Source organism: Silurus meridionalis, chromosome 11, assembly GCF_014805685.1.
Source record: "Silurus meridionalis isolate SWU-2019-XX chromosome 11, ASM1480568v1, whole genome shotgun sequence".
Taxonomy (NCBI): Eukaryota; Metazoa; Chordata; class Actinopteri; order Siluriformes; family Siluridae; genus Silurus; species Silurus meridionalis.
This window is the reverse complement of record NC_060894.1, coordinates 13,092,886-13,110,752: the sequence shown is the minus strand read 5'-3', so window position 1 is coordinate 13,110,752 and position 17,867 is coordinate 13,092,886. Positions and strand designations below refer to the sequence as shown.

The following is a 17,867-nucleotide window of genomic DNA, read 5'->3' as shown; positions in this document are numbered from 1 at the left end:
TGTGCAGGTATGATACAGGCATGGGTGGATCCCGCTTACATTAAAAAGCCATGTTTTTCATTCTCTGTAGGGTTAGGTTTAGGGTTACAAGCAAGCAAAGTTTATTAATGTACGTTTGTGTCTCTTGAGAAAGAAACGATGGTTTCTCTAAATCGTTATCTGTATTTCAAAAGTTGGCGTTCAGAATATTGAGTACACTGTTTGATAAGGAAGGTTTCGCCCATTAAAATTAAAAGCCATGATGTTTCTGTTTTTTTTTGTTTTTTTTTTGTAACGACCGATAAAGGAGCAATCGTGTAATAGGGTGGGTCACAGTTTCAGGAGGAAGAGGCGGGTTATACGCATAGTGTTGTACAGTCTTGTCTGCCTCAGACTTAGGCAGGTTAGTTAACTCCGGTGTACAAGCCAGCATTGGCGCATGATATACTCGAGGGCACACATGGTTCACTGACCGTTGTCGTTTCGTACAAGTAAAGAGACTGGATCCACACAAAGAGCTGAACCTGACGGTTGGGAGAAACCGACAATTTATAGACGGAAAACACAGCCCGTGCGTGGATGAAGGACACCCCGTGACAACACACCGGCTGCTCGTCGATGTCCAACTAGAAGGTACCGAATGCACAAATTATTTGTATATGGCTTTTAAAAATAGACATTGTTCCAAAGCTAGTGGCAAAAGTTTCAACGAAAAACTTTTTAAAAGGAAACAGACTAAAATCTGATCCCATCCTCACCTGGGTGACACTACATGGATGTTCATTAGGGTACCAACATTGCTGAGATTATTACCTGCTTACTGATCACTGGCAGTGAGAGAAATTGGAACTGACAAACAAACCACTATCAGAAGCAATATAATAATTCATTATCCACATAGATGTGGACAAATCTAGAGGTACTCCTAGAAAGCAAATATAAGCAATTATAATAATTTAGTGAGATTTAGTGCCCTGTTTCATAACTCACCACTCCTAGCTCATGGATCCCCCAACAGGACAATGACCCAAAATATAAAGCTTAAAGCACCGAAGAATCACTAAGAACAATCTACTGTACTACTCTGAAAATGCTTTCCATGATTAATCACACTCCCCATCTTTGTTGTTGAAGGATGATGAGTACAAGCCTCTTTGTGTTGCGTAGCAGGCCACAGAAGATTCTGGACCATGTTCTACTCTCTGCGCTATTCCTGTTGTTTAACTTAGGTAAGACAAACCATTACATATCAAGACTTCATAATGCTACACAGAGCATATTATATTATGCTGTATCATGTTGGTGTGAATGTAATCTTTTCATATTGGAGCAGCTTCGGTGCATAAATGGAAAGACACAAAATTGGACCCTTTTTATCAAACGTCACATTGGAAAAAAAATTATTTACATAGAAACATAGAAAAAATATTCTTATGTAAAATTGGTGTTATTAAGCAAGCTTATATTATAGCACTGCTGCTTTGTAAAAAAAGTTTTATCCTTTTTTTTATATTTGTTAAAGGTATTATATTGTTGATGTGGTTTAGTTAAATGTCAAGTTTTTTTAAAGCAGGACACAAGTAAGATGTGTAGTGTGTCAACATGACGCATTCTTTCCGATTAGCTTTTGTACATATGCCTTTCAATTAGATTAAAACACAATGGTTCATATAACCTGAATATAACTTAGACAACCTGCTGGACTGGTTTTATACAGGAAAGGTTTTTGACTTCTCTCAGAAAAAAAAGAGAGTGTGAGAGAGAGAGAGAGAGAGAGAGAGAGAGAGAGAGAGAGAACAACAGACAAAAACAACTATAGAAAGAAAGAAAGAAAGAAAGTAAGAAAAATTAGAATCATTATAGTTACTATCAGTAGCGAAGCAATCCAGCCCCCTCTGGAAGTATCCTCTTTGTAGAATCTCATTATTGTTGCTGATGTGACTTTTATGGTATCTTCATTATATTTGATGTAGCGTCATGGTTAAATGGGGAATAGTGCTGCTAACTCAGCAACCTTGTGGGACAGCAGTGTTCAGAATAAGGGTAGAAGACATATGATAGCCCAATCTCACAGTGTGAGATTCTCACAGAGCTAAAGTCAAAGCAATTCAATTTCAATTCAATTCATTTTTATTTGTATAGCGCTTTTAACAATGAACATTGTCTCAAAGCAGCTTTACACAGATAATGTGGTGATCAAATGTAAATATGTTCTTTGTAAGTATGTTTGTCCCCGATGAGCAACTGTGGCAAGGAAAAACTCCCCGAGATGGCAAAGGAAGAAACCTTGAGAGGAACCAGACTCAAGAGGGAACCCATCCTCATCTGGGTTGCACCAAATGTCCATTTGAAGCATATATGCAAAGTTGCGGGGTACAGTGATGATGATCAGAAGCAAACTGCACTCCCGAGTCAGTGCAGCAGACCGCTGACACCAACTACAGTCCAATCCGTCCTCAAAAGCACCCGTTCTACTCCGGAATTATATGGAACCACCCAAGGTGTTGATGAGAGACCGTCCGAGCTGCACAGAAGTGTGAAGATCCATGGAGGGAGAGGGGCAGGAACAGTGGTCACTGGAGCCTCAGGAGCATGTTTAACTCGACCGAGAGAGAGAGAGAGAGAGAGAGAGAGAGAGAGAGAGAGAGAGAGGGTGACGGGAAGAGAAGGATATGGATTATTAAGTGTAACTATTGGTGTATGAAAGTTAATGTCACTGTGCAGTTTGGATTCCGGCAAGACTCGCTATGGCAGCATAACTAAAAGGGAGAACCAGAAGGTAACACAGACATGAGGGATCTCTGGGATAAGAGACGACCCACCACACCACCGTCAACAAACCTGAGTGAGCGTGTGAATGTGAGGGACGACAGCATACAAATATACCAGTTCACCAAACACTCTATATCCATGCGCCTCCAGATCTGTGCCTTTACCTAAGAAAATCTACTGATAAAAGGCTTGACTAAATAAATAAGTTTTCAACCTCGACTTGAACACTGAGACTGTGTCCGAGTCCCGAACACTGATTGGAAGGCTGTTCCATAACTGTGGGGCTTTATAAGAGAAAGATCTGCCCCCTGCTGTAGTCTTCATTATTTGAGGAACCAACAGATAGCCAGCACCTTTTGATCTAAGTAGGCGTGGAGGATCATACTGGTACAGAAGTTCACTCAGATACTGCGGTGCGAGACCGTTAAGTGCTTTATACGTCAGTAGTAATATTTTATAATCAATGCGAGATTTGATTGGGAGCCAGTGTAGACTAATTAAAACAGGGGTGATGTGGTCATATTTCCTAGATCTAGTGAGGACCCTTGCTGCTGCATTCTGGACTAACTGAAGCTTATTTATGCACTTACTTGCACACCCAGACAGTAAAGCGTTACAGTAGTCTAATCTAGAAGTAACAAAAGCATGAACTAGTTTTTCTGCATCCTGTAACGACATCATATTTCTAATCTTAGCAATATTTCTAAGGTGAAAGAAGGCGATTCTGGTGATATTATTCACGTGAGACTCAAAGGAAAGACTCGGGTCAATAATCACACCAAAGTCTTTGACAGCCATACATGCTGAAACAGAAACACCATCCAGAGATGCTACATAATCGGAAAGTTTATTTCTAGCTGCATGTGGTCCTAGTAAAAGTATTTCTGTCTTATCTGAGTTGAGCAGAAGAAAGTTATTAAGCATCCACTGTCTAATGTCCTTTACACACTTCTCAACATTGTTGAGCTGATCTCTCATCTGGCTTTGCTGAAATATACAGCTGTGTGTCATCAGCATAGCAATGGAAGCGAATCCCATGTTTATGAATGATTTCACCAAGAGGCAGCATATATAAAGAGAAAAGCAGTGGGCCCAAGACAGATCCTTGAGGAACACCAAACTTTACCTCATAAAGTGTGGAGAACTCACCATTTACATCCACAAACTGATAGCGATCAGTCAAATAAGACCTGAGCCAAGAGAGAGCTGTTCCTTTATTCCTACAACATTCTCAAGTCTAGCAAGCAGTATAGTGTGATCAATGGTGTCAAAAGCTGCACTAAGGTCGAGCAAAACAAGTAAGGAGACAAAACCCTGATCAGAGGCCAATAACAGGTCATTTACCACCTTAACTAGCGCCATCTCTGTGCTATGATGAGGCCGAAATCCTGACTGATACATTTCAAAATGTTATTCATAAGCAGATGTGAGCATAACTGCTGTGCTACAACCTTTTCTAAAATTTTGGATATAAAGGGGAGATTTGATATCGGTCTGTAGTTGGACAACTGACATGGGTCAAGGTCAGGTTTCTTAATAAGGGGGTGGATAACTGCCAGTTTGAAGGATTTAGGTACATAACCAGTGCTAATGGAAGAGTTAATTATTTTTAAAACAGGTTTGATTACCTCTGGAGCTATCTGTTTAAAGAAACTTGTAGGCAAGGGATCGAGAAGGCAGGTTGATGGTTTTGATGAGGAGACTAATGAAATTAAGTCACTCTCATGAATAGGAGTGAAGCTTTGTAGTTGATTGTCCGTTATAATGACACTGCTGTCTACAGGGTTACTTGTAAAATAATTTGGATTTATATTAACCGTCTGGATTTCTTGCCTGATGTTTTCAATTTTATTATTAAAAAAGTTCATGAAATCATTACTACCTATTGGTGGTGTGCATGTTAGTGTAGTGCAAAAGCACTCTTATTGTTGTTATCTAAGCAGGTGATGGCCAATTCAAGAGCAAAGGATATGGTATCTTCTGTTAACCTGTTAGGGGGTAGGCACTGGTATGAGTCCATTGTAGGTGTAGGCCTGCTATATGGTGACTCAAAACCAGTTTCTCAAATCAAATTCTCAAAGCAGAAAGACTGGTCTATAGTCAATAATGGTCTGGATGCTCTTCCACATGTGTGCTAGAAACATCACAGGTGTCATGTATACAACATTAGGAAAATTCTTTGGCTGAAGAGCAGCCATTCATGATAACATTTTTGCCAGATGTGTTGAGATCTGATCAAGATCTAATCAATCTGACAAGCCACTTGACTTGAAACAAGAGTGTCTATAGGGGGAAGGAGAGGATTACTTGATCTTGTAGTCCATTCAAGTCAAGTCAAGTTTATTTCTATAGCGCTTTTCACAACAGACATTGTTTCTAAACAGCTTTACAGAAATTAACATTTAAGGTGAACGATGTGTATTTATCCCTGATGAGCAAGCCTGTGGCAAGGGCCACAGACGAGGGCCTGTGGCAAGAAAAAACTCCCTTAGATGTTATGAGGAAGAAACATTGAGAGGAACCAGACTCAAAAGAACCCATCCTCATTTTTATTTGTAGGTTATGTGAGAAATAGAGAAACAGTTGTTTGTAGAGAGTGCTTTCAAACATTTTGGGCGGAAAAGTGGCAATTGAGACCGGTCAGGATGGTAATAAACCTCTTGGACTTTCTTATGCTGTTGTAAAAACATGATCACATGTTATGGTGGCAAAATCTTTAGCAGTTAATGATGAAGTGATGGTGAGCATGATAAAGCAGCATGATAATGATGAGCATGATGAAGCAGAATGTGTCAGTTGGTTTAAAAGTTTCTAGCTTTTATTTATAGAAAGTGATCTTAGCAAAAGTCACTTCAGATGAGAATATGAACAGGGGAGCATGGTAAAAGCCAGTCTACATTCTTGCTGCTGTTTTTATTTTTGTCTTACTGCTGGGTAACACTTCTGGGCACAATATAGTTCTGGGTTAGAAGATAGAAGACTGAAAGGTGATCCTGTAGAGTAAATATTCAGCTTTGTATGTGAGACCAATGTGGCCTTTGTTTATTTGTGAACATATAAATATATAATTAATAAAATGTTGTCTAATTATGAAATGATATATGCATAAATTGAAAATAAATACATTATATACATTGAAAACAAGCATTTAAATGTAGTAAAGCCACAGTTAATCACGTTTGAATAAAGCTTGATAAAAAAAGAAAATAAATAAAAATGCATTTGTGTACATATGCATTCGCTGAAAATCACAACGGTGACAAAAATTGTATCATTTACTGCTGCTGTTATTTGCTGCTTTTAGATTTAGTGTTTGTAAATTGAATCTATCATTAGTGAGTGAGATGATTGTCCAACCTGATGCTTGCGAGTCAAAACAGAACAGATACAGTGCGGCATTCCTGAAGTTAGCAAACACAATAGCACAATACACAATAGCACTTTATCAAACTATACAATTTTCACATGGTGAAGATTATACAGTTTCTGCTTACCATTCTGATGTTTTGCCCTCATCCATGATACCAGTTTGTTTTCTTTTCATGTGTTAAAGCATCACTATGATACTTCTATACCACACAAGCTCCACTTTGCATGACAGTTTTCTTTGTTGTGTTTGATATAAAAAGCTCCCATGTGCTTGTCTTAGCCATCTCTGCTGTTGGCTGTAGATCTGCCAAATTCATAAATGTACAGTACAGACCAAAAGTTTGGACACACCTTCTCATTCAAAGAGTTTTCTTTATTTTCATGACTATGAAAATTGTAGATTCACACTGAAGGCATCAAAACTACGAATTAGCTCATGTGGAATTATATATGGAATTATATAAATAAAAAGTGTGAAACAACTGAAAAATGTCATATTCTAGGTTCTTCAAAGTAGCCACCTTTTGCTTTGATTACTGTTTTGCACACTCTTGGCATTCTCTTGATGAGCTTCAAGAGGTAGTCACCTGAAATGGTCTTCCAACAGTCTTGAAGGAGTTCCCCGGGAGATGCTTGGCACTTGTTGGCCCTTTTGCCTTCACTCTGCGGTCCAGCTCACCCCTAAACCATCTCGATTGGGTTCAGGTCCGGTGACTGTGGAGGCCAGGTCATCTGGCGCAGCACCCCATCACTCTCCTTCTTGGTCAAATAGCCCTTGATGCCTTCAGTGTGACTCTACAATTTTCATAGTCATGAAAATAAAGAAAACTCTTTGAATGAGAAGGTGTGTCCAAACTTTTGGTCTGTACTGTAAATGCAGAGGAATTAAATTAGTCTGGCTCTTTTTTGTGTTTGTCACTAAACTGCAAAATAGCAAAGCTCTGGAAAGAACACTCAAGATTATAGTTAATAAATTGTTTGCTTGATTGCCACTAGATTTTTTTCACACTATTAAATACATTTAAAATAACTTTACAGTTATTGTTAATTTTGATGTTAATTCTTGCCACTAATTAAAATAAAAATAAACAATTAATATAATATATATTTGAAATTATATAAAATTACTTATTGTTTTAAATTACTCTTTCATAACATTAATGCAATGGATCTGACACCAATTTGATGATCAAATTGCATACACTATACTTGATATAGCCATAAAGCAGAAATGTAGATATTGTCTGACAGCCTTACAGTCGCCAAAAAAAAAAAGAATTGGTGGAACACTTCCTGCAACTGACTCAGCGACAAGGAAGATTTGGATGAAAAAAATTTGGAGATTTTACAAGGTAAGATATTTTCTATATTTATTTACACTTAAACATTAACAATTGTTATGGTTTAATCAGTCTTGATTAAAAAAAAAATAGTTTTGCAGAGACTGCAGTTATAGGCTAATTAACTATTTCTCGCCTTCTATAAAAAAAAATTATTTTGAGTAACTTTGACATTTTAAGTTATACTGTCGACTGACTACATCCAACATGCTTTAAAGATTGCGTGTTTGTTTATTTAAACAGTGTTGTCATCTTAACGTAAACCTTAGTTAATATGCTTACTCTTTAAAAATGTATAGGATTTCTCCATTAAACAAATGTGTTAGCAAACATTTGTCACATGAATCATTGTAAGATCGACCATATGTATGATATTTAAGCAAACTATGTACATATGATTTGTAGTCTTGACATTCATTTTACTTTGCTAGAAATATCCTTTACAAATATGGCAAAACATTGCACAAACACACTTAAATTGGCTGTATATGAAAGTTATCTACATTTAAAGGTTAAATTGTTTACATGAAGTGAAATATGCATTTTCATGCTGAGTTATATATTTTTACTATTTCAGAAACCTCATTGGACATCATTCCGCATTTTTTACTCCGGTTTGGGCCATTCACTAAATTACAGTGTTTTTTCCTTTTTTATTTTTATTTTTCATTAAACTGAACTTTACTCTTGTGATTTCTTTGTTAAAGGGGTGATGTCTCTTCTTTGCTTTTCTGTTTTTGACTTTTACATATGTAAAAATTTTGAGAGTGACATTATTCCAACATTTGATACAATCACTCAAACGCAGTGTTTCAAGTTCCAGACCAGGTTATAGTGCAAAATGATTACCATCCCATGCAATGATATCTTTAAAAATATGAAAATAATGTTTAATGATGCAATGTTACAGTTTTGATACATTGTGATTAATGTTAGATTTGGTATCTTGTTAATCCCTGTTACTTGTTGGCACACAGGTTTTAAACAGTTGCTTAAATTTAAGTTCTGCATTATGTCCTGCTGCTTGCTTTTTCTGACTTCGAAAGCAACTGTAAACTACGAAAGTGCATTGCATTCACTAAGAGAAAAGAAAATCACAGAAAGGACACCATGCTGTGTGCTGTGTGATTCTTTGTGATTCTGATCAGAAAAGGCACCACGGCATCGTAGATCGCATGAAAAACCTCTCCAAGAATGAAGTTTTGTTTGGGCATGATAATAATCTAACAGTATATTAGTATAATTAGCTACTGGACATTTCCTCGCTGACTGCCCCGGTAAGTCTTGCTTCAGTTAAGATACGGGGCATTAACTATTATTATTATTATTATTATTATTATTATTATTATTAAATTTTAACATTGAATACTAATATATGTAAAACATTCTTACTGTCCACTTGATAAAATTTTGGTTTTTAAACCAGTTTGTTTTTTAAACCATATGATATCTGCTACATCTCCATAGTTGCGCAATGAGGCGCTTCCGAGCAAAGAATGCAGTAACGTCAGATCCAGTGTTATGCGCTAAAATGCTCCCCTGCCACAGACTGCCCCCACTCATAATTATGAGATATTAATGTTAGTAAGTCATAATTATGAGACCAGGATCTCAGAATTATGAGATATTGTCATAATTATGAGATAATAAGTCGTGATCATGAGATACTAAGTCATAATTACGAGTTAGTAAGTCATAATTATGAGATCCTGGTCCTCACAGACTTTCTGTGATTTTATTTTCTTTTTCAATTCCCTAGTGAACCAACAATAAATGTTTGAAAATGTTATTTTGTCATTTATTTAATAGAATTAAGGAAATGTAAGGTAGTCATATAAGTAATAATAATTTATTGGAAAAGAGTAAATTTTATGCATTACACAAGCTTCACAGATCATCACTTTAATATATGTGTATTATAAATACAAGGATAAACATCCTTTCCCTATATATGAACATGTAATCTATATGCATATGTGCATTATATTCTGCTTGTGTAATTGGGAAAATATGTTACATACATAAAATCAGCCATTTTTGTAATATTTTAAAATATATGTGACATATATATATATATATATATATATATATATATATATATATATATATATATATATATATATATATACACAAGTATCTGACATATATTTCTATATATCTGTGTAATCTAAACATGAATATATATATGCTTTGCATATATTCATATATTGCCATATATCAGATTTCTGTATGGGATGGCATGAGGAAGAAACCTTGAGAGGAACCAGACTTGAAAGGGAATCCATCCTCATCTGGGTGTCACCGAATGACCGTTCATTACTATCCTCAGAGTTTTTGAGTTGCTTAGTAACTTAATGGATCTTTAGGTTGTTGATGTGGAACCATCCCCAGCTGCACAGAGTGGTCTCCAAGAGAACTCTATCCAGAGGTAGAAAGGGAAGGAAACACTGGTCACTGGTACCTTTGGAGCATGTTTAACTTGACAAAAAGAGAGGAGGAGAAAGAAAGAAGAGGGGTGACAGGGAGAGAGGAATAATGATTTTTAAGGGGGATCAGGTGCAGGGAGGGACTAAGGCAAGACTAGTTATTAGGGATGCGCCGAAATGAAAATTCTTGGCCGAAACCAAAAACCGAAAAAGAGGCAAGCAAGGCCGAAAACCGAAACACCGAAAGAAATTATTCAATTCAATTCAATTCATTTTTATTTGTATAGCGCTTTTAACAATGAACATTGTCTCAAAGCAGCTTTACACAGATAATGTGGTGATTAAATGTAAATATGTTCTTTGTAAGTATGTTTGTCCCCGATGAGCAACTGTGGCAAGGAAAAACTCCCCGAGATGGCAAAGGAAGAAACCTTGAGAGGAACCAGACTCAAGAGGGAACCCATCCTCATCTGGGTTGCACCAAATGTCCATTTGAAGCATATATGCAAAGTTGCGGGGTACAGTGATGATGATCAGAAGCAAACTGCACTCCCGAGTCAGTGCAGCAGACCGCTGACACCAACTACAGTCAATCCGTCCTCAAAAGCACCCGTTCTACTCCGAATTACATGGAACCACCCAAGGTGTTGATGAGAGACCGTCCGAGCTGCACAGAAGTGTGAAGATCCATGGAGGGAGAGGGGCAGGAACAGTGGTCACTGGAGCCTCAGGAGCATGTTTAACTCGACCGAAAGAGAGAGAGAGAGAGAGAGAGAGAGAGAGAGAGAGAGAGGGTGACGGGAAGAGAAGGATATGGATTATTAAGTGTAACTATTGGTGTATGAAAGTTAATGTCACTGTGCAGTTTGGACTCCGGCAAGACTCGCTATGGCAGCATAACTAAAAGAGAGAACCAGAAGGTAACACAGACATGAGGGATCTCTGGGATAAGAGACGACCCACCACACCACCGTCAACAAACCTGAGTGAGCGTGTGAATGTGAGGGGCGACAGCATACAAATATACCAGTTCACCAAACACTCTATATCCATGCGCCCTCCAGATCTGTGCCTTTACCTAAGAAAAATCTACTGATAAAAGGCTTGACTAAATAAATAAGTTTTCAACCTCGACTTGAACACTGAGACTGTGTCCGAGTCCCGAACACTGATTGGAAGGCTGTTCCATAAATGTGGGGCTTTATAAGAGAAAGATCTGCCCCCTGCTGTAGTCTTCATTATTTGAGGAACCAACAGATAGCCAGCACCTTTTGATCTAAGTAGGCGTGGAGGATCATACTGGTACAAAAGTTCACTCAGATACTGCGGTGCGAGACCGTTAAGTGCTTTATACGTCAGTAGTAATATTTTATAATCAATGCGAGATTTGATTGGGAGCCAGTGTAGACTAATTAAAACAGGGGTGATGTGGTCATATTTCCTAGATCTAGTGAGGACCCTTGCTGCTGCATTCTGGACTAACTGAAGCTTATTTATACACTTACTCGCACACCCAGACAGTAAAGCGTTACAGTAGTCTAATCTAGAAGTAACAAAAGCATGAACTAGTTTTTCTGCCTCCTGCAACGACATCATATTTCTAATCTTAGCAATATTTCTAAGGTGAAATTATGCCAATGTGACTTTTAAATGGGAGCCAATGTAGTCTAAATAAGACAGGGGTAATCATAATTCCTGGTCAGGACTCTTGGTGCTGCATTCTGGACTAACTGGAGCTAACTTATGTACTAATTAGAACATTTAGACAGAAGGCATTGCAGTACTCCAATCAACAAAAGCATAGTTTTTCAACAAAATTATATCTATTAATTTAGCAATATTTCTAAGATGAAAGAAGGCTATTGTCAGGAATACACCTGCCATGCCCCCTTCAGCGGCTGTCAAACCTCGGCATTCCCTGAAGCACCCTGCTTCTTCTCCCGTGCATGCCCCGCCCACACGGAGCTCCTCGCCGTCATGCTAATTACACACACCTGACTCTCATTCACTCCGCTCATCACCAGCCCCTACATAAACCCCACATTCTCCCGAACTCTGTGTTGGTTATTGTTGGTTCATGTTGGTATGTGTTGGTGACGCATATTCCTCTACGGTCCTTCCGTTTCGGACTCCACAATCTCTCCATGGCTGCGCTTTCTTCCCAAAGCGCAGCCATGGAGAGATTGTGGAGTCCGAAATACGCGACACCAACACATACCACATACTATCCTTCCATGTGTTCGTCCCTGGACATTGTGGACCCCGGAAATCCGCTGCCGTTTTACGCGGATCATGCTCGGCAGCGCCACGCGCCCGTATTGACGTCATGGATTTCCCGGCTTGCTTCTCCGGCGACAGGGCTGAGTGGGGCGTGTTTTTACATGGAGTAAACACGCTCTCATGGAGTCGAATTCGTCCTTCAACCAGACGGAGAGAGCAAGGATCGCGCTCCACATCTCTCTACTGTCTGGGGAATCCCTCTCTCTAGCCAGTGAGTTGTGGAGTGCAAATGGAGGCGAGTTCGGCTCGTGCGCCCGTTTTCTCCAACTTCTCACCAGGAAACTTGGTATGGTCACAGCGGATCTCCACTATCTCTCCCCCACTTCCGAGAGCGTGGATCCGCTCCAGAGTGTCCCCGAGAGCTCCTCTCCTCTACAGGTCCTTCAGGAGAGCTCCGTTCTGCTCCAGGACCTCCAGGAGAGCCCAGCTCCACTCCAGAGCTCCCCAGAGCACTCAACCCAGCTCCAGGATGGCGAAAGGGACGCTGAACCGCCGCCTGGCCGTGAGAGGGACAATTACCCACTGCCTGGCCGTGAGAGGGCTCGCCCCACAGTCTCCCTGAAGGCAACGGCTCGCCACACAGTCCCCCTGAAAGCGTAGTCACGTCTCAGAGCTCCTCTTCAGGCGACGTCATGTCTCCGCGCTCTTCTCCAGGCGACGTCTCGTCCCAAAGTTCATCTGATGGTGACGCCTCATCCCAGAGCTCATTTGATGGCAATTTGATTCCACTAGAGGCCTTCGAGGAAGGCGTGACAGCCCCAAGCTCCTCCCATGGCGGCGCCTCGCCTCCGACCTCCTCCGACGCGCACGCATTGCCGCAGGGCCCCTCTAAAGGCAACGTCTCATCCGCAAGTCACACTGGAGTGGTGCTCAGAGAGAGAAGACACTGGCCAAAGTCCTGGTGGAGAGCTCCATCGTCGCCCAAAACTCCTCCTGTTTCCAGAGCCACCCAATCGTGATGTCGCAGTCCTAGATTTCTCTAAGGGCAACCCCACAGACCCAAGCTCCTCTGCAGACGACGTCCCGCATACAAGCTTTCCTGAAAGCGACATAAGGCCTGCGAGCTCCTCGGAAGGCGACTTCTTGCTCCCGAGTTCCTCGGAAGGCGACGTCTTGCTCCCGAGCTCCTCCCAAGGCGACGTCTCGCTCCCGAGCTCCTCCCAGGGCGAAGTCTCGCTCCCAAGCTCCTCCGAGGGTGACATCTCGCTCCCGGGCAACTTCATTCAAAAGGTTTACTCCTAGCTAAGTTAACAAGCATCCACTGTCTGATGTCCTTTACATACTCCTCAAAATTGTTAATCTTATGTCTCTTGTCTGGCTTGGCTGAGACTTACAACTGTGAATCATTAAGTCAAGTTAAGTCAAGAGGCTTTTATGATAATTTCTACTCTACATAGTGGTACACAGTAAAAATGAGACAACGTTCCTCCAGAACCCTGGTGCTACACTAAACAACATAGAGCTACAACACACGACATAAAGCTACATAAAGTGCAATCGAGTGCAAAAAGTGTAGACAAAAGACAGTACAGGCAGACAACACAAGACAGTGTTGGACAATACACATAACTCAAGATAGCGCTGACTAGTTAACCTACTGTATTGTCTGAATATACAGTACTGTGCAAAGAGGACTATAACGACTTTAAACAAGAGTATATGTAAACAAACACAATGTAGTGCAAAAACAGCAGTAGCAGCAGTTGAAAGGTGCAACAAACAGCATGTAAACGGTGTAATATGGTTAAATACAAATAATAATAAATAAATGGTGGTGGAATGGATTGAGATGGGTAATGAGTGTGTTGAGTTTAGGTTGTACAGTTCAGTAACACACAGTTGGGTGAGTGTGTGTGTGTGTGTGTGTGTGTGTTTGTGTGTGTGTGAGTTTCGGTTCAGTTCTGTGTGTTGAGGAGCCTGATGGCTTGCGGGAAAAATCTGTTACACAGTCTGGATGTGGTGGCCCGAATGCCTTGGACCCGCTTTCCTGATTGCAGGAGGGTGAAAAGTGTGTGTAAGGGATGTGTGGGGTCGTCCACAGTGCTGTTGGCTTTGCAGATGCAGTTTGTGGTTTAATGGTGTGATGTCCATGATAGAAGGGAGAGAGACTCAGATGATCTTCTCAGCTGTCCTCACTATCCTCTGTAGGGTCTTGCGATCTGAGACGGTGCAGTTCCCAAACCAGGCAGTGATGCAGCTTTTTAGGATGGTCTCAATGGTCCCTCTGTAGAACATGGTCAGGATGGGGGAGGGAGATGAGCTTTCCTCAGCCTTCTCAGGAAGTCCAGACGCTGCTGGGCTTTCTTGGTGATGGAGCTGGTGTTGAGTGACCAGGTGAGGTTATCCGCCAGATGAACACCAAGGAATTTGGTGCTCTTGACGATCTCCACTGAGGATTCATCGATAATCAGTGAAGAATGGCCGCTCTGTGCTCTCATGAAGTCCACAACCATCTATTTGGTTTTGTCAACGTTCAGGGACAGGTTGTTGGCTCCACACCAGGCTATTAATTGTTCCACCTCCTCTCTGTATGCTGACTCGTCATTCTTGCTGATGAAACCCACTATGGTCATGTCATCCGCAAACTTGACAATGTGGTTCGAGCTACACAGTGTGTGTGTTCTCAGCTCTGCTGGGAATGAAAGATTATTAATAGGACTAAGAGATAGAAAACTGTAAAATGGAATATGCAGACCGAACGTGGAATCTAATCATAAAAACTGAACTTATTACTGTATAATGTGAAATGTAACAAAATTTGTCAGAACAGGGTTAAATGGTGATAGAGACTAATGTCTGTGAATATTAAACCGCAAAAATTGCTATTTAAGAAGACTTTATGTTCTGCGTGTCTCTGTGTGATTGAATGGCACAGATACGCTGTTTCTTTAAGACATACTGAAGCGTGTAACACCTGTGGTGTTTCCAGCATTTGCTGTCTCACATGAACACATGAACTACATCTTCCGAGCTACTATGAGAGTTCACCAGCATTTCAGCATTTCATTTGGTAAAAAACACAGCTGTAATCACAATAGATGTTGGGGCTGACAAGTCCCCCAACAATCAGGTTTATGTTTATGGCATTTGTCAGATGCCCTTATTCAGAGAAACTAACAGTTTTGGTTTGAGGGCCTTGCTCATGGGCCCAACTATGGTATCTTAATGACGCTGACACTTGAGCTCTTTGAGTCCCTTTAAACTCCAAGCAGACTTCCATTGGTTTTGCAATGAGGAGAGGCTTCTGTCTAGCCACTCTGCCATTAAGCCCAGATCGGTAGATGGCTGCAGGGATGGTTGACCTTCTGGAACTTTGTCCGATCTCCACACGGAATCTCCATTGAATGACCATTGTCAGAATGACCATTGAATTCTTAGTCACCTCTTTTATTAAGGCCATTATCCCCTGATTGCCCAGTTTGGCCGTTTGAGAATTATGGAGGCCAGTGTGCTTTTGGGAATCTTCAGTGCAGCAGCGATTTTTGTAGCCTTCCCCAGATCTGTGCCTTGCAACAATCTTGTCTCTGAGCTCTGCAGACAGTTTCTTTGACCTCATGGCTTGGTTTTTGACCCGATATTACATTTACATGACAGCATTTGGCAGACACCCTTATCCAGAGTGACTTACAATGATCTCATTCATACAACTGAGCAGGGTTAAGGGCCTTGTTCATTAGCCCAGCAGATGCAACTTAGTGGTGGGATTTGATCTCATGATCAGAAGTACATCTACAATACAATAAACCTTTTAATAAACCACTCAAGGTGTAGAAACATCTCAGCAGTAATCAAGAGAAATGGGGGCACCTGAGCTAATATTCAAGTGTTGTTGCAAAGGTCTGAATACATATTTACATGTCATTTCAGGTTTTTTATTTAAGAAAAATTACAGAGATTTCTAGAATTCTGTCTTCTTATAATTGTTGTCATACAGTACTGCATGCAGATTTATGAGAGAAAAAAATTAAAATTATTGTAGTATCAAGCATTGAAAAAAGTGAATGGGGTCTGAATAATTTCTAAATTTACTGTGTATTTAGTTTCTTTTTTTTTTTTTTGGTTGTTCCTTATGTCTGACCTGATCTCTTTTAATGGAAGATCTAATATGCCAGACCATTTTCTATCTCGATCTTTATGGTGGTCCCATTATATTCTATTGTTCTAAAAGAGTTTTTATTTTCTTAGTTGAAAGCCTCTCTTTATTTCTTTGTACCTAGTGACATACAGCTTGACAACAAATGCAACAACACCAGTACCAACAGAAGGGCAGCAATTGCTATCATCAACCAAAAATGAAACAATACAACCTTTTTCAGTTTCCCCAACTAATGTTATGAACACATCGTTCACAGCATACCAAGTTATAACATCTGGTAAGTAAAAAAAAAAAAAAGTTTATGTTTGTAAATGTGTTTAGGTTTGATTCAAAGTGTTGGGTTAATGTAACCCACTAAAGCAGAGGTGCTCAAACTTTTCCTATTAGGGGCCAAAAATGAAACTGGATTGCAGGTTGTGGGCCAAATGTAAATGTTGCATGTTCTTGTAGTCATATATATATATATATATATATATATATATATATATATATATATATATATATATATATATATATATATATATATAATGAACTATATCTTATTATTATTATTATTATTATTATTATTATTATTATTATTATTATTGTAGTTGTTGTTGTTTTTCTCTTTATATTTGTTGTGGTAATAATGAAATATCCAAAAAGTATAACTATTATTGTTCAGCTTGGTCACAGCTATTGCTAACTATTCAATAAGTTGATGTACAATATGCTACTCTTGTATAAAATGTGTGTCTTTCTGTCTAAAACGTTTAGAGATCAACAATCTAACAACCACTTCAGAAGTAAACACAACCACCACACCTACTGTCATCCCCTTGGTCACAGATTTTGATGGTACAAATGGTAAATGAACCAAATCCATTTACGTTAGCATAGTTCTGTGTTAGTAGCCAAAGAAAATATGAACTTTTCTAATTTACTGCACCATATGTGTCTTGTGGAAAATGTGTTTCTTTCCCTGTCTTGATGGTTCAGGAACCAAGAAACCACTAAACATGTCAGAATTGAATACTACCATCACGACTACTGTGTCCCCACTGGTTTCAGCTGTCAATAATGCTACAAATGGTGGGTTAACCAAATAGATTTATTTTACAATAAACTTGTATTTGTAATCTAAGACCATTGCAAAACTTGGTATTTCAAATGTTGTCTGTATTCATATCCTGTAATTGTTCAGTCCCCACAGAGTCCTCAAGCTCATCAGGAGCATACTTCAACACTACTAACACAACTCTACCAGTGACAGTTACAATACAGTGTCAATACATGACCTAAAGGTGGATAAAGGTTTTTAATCAACACATATGCAGATGAGATACTCTACAGGAAGAGGGCTTAGACATGCCATTTTAAATTATGTAATCTACCTCATTATATTATATTTTTTGCTCATCGGAAGAAAGCTTCTGAATCCATGATGCAAGGTTATAATAACTTGTCTCCCAGCACACCTTTACCTCCTAAATGTTGTTGTCTGGAGTGCTGGCCAGAAAGATGGGATTACCGCAAACTGTGCGCTTGCCTAGATTCAAAGAATTTCACAAATATTGTGTAACAGATAATAAGGAATAAGGAAAAGCAATTATTATGTTAAAGTGA

General features: G+C 39.6%; 1 protein-coding gene across 3 annotated transcripts in view; it reads left to right on the top strand.

Moving 5' to 3' along the window:
- The first annotated feature begins 284 nt into the window (after nucleotides 1-284).
- The window catches only part of LOC124393449 (adhesion G-protein coupled receptor G2), a 50,396-nt gene continuing 32,813 nt past the window's right edge, over nucleotides 285-17,867 (top strand). For 2 of the 3 annotated variants that reach the window (XM_046861294.1, XM_046861293.1), the window contains exons 1-5: nucleotides 285-612; nucleotides 1,114-1,208; nucleotides 16,384-16,539; nucleotides 17,019-17,108; nucleotides 17,241-17,333. In XM_046861294.1, coding sequence (XP_046717250.1) covers nucleotides 1,115-1,208; nucleotides 16,384-16,539; nucleotides 17,019-17,108; nucleotides 17,241-17,333 — 433 coding nt within the window. In that variant the 5' untranslated portion in view covers nucleotides 285-612; nucleotide 1,114. Of the gene's footprint in view, nucleotides 613-1,113; nucleotides 1,209-13,274; nucleotides 13,397-16,383; nucleotides 16,540-17,018; nucleotides 17,109-17,240; nucleotides 17,334-17,867 lie in introns of those variants that run through there. The other variant, XM_046861295.1, reaches the window with a different exon arrangement.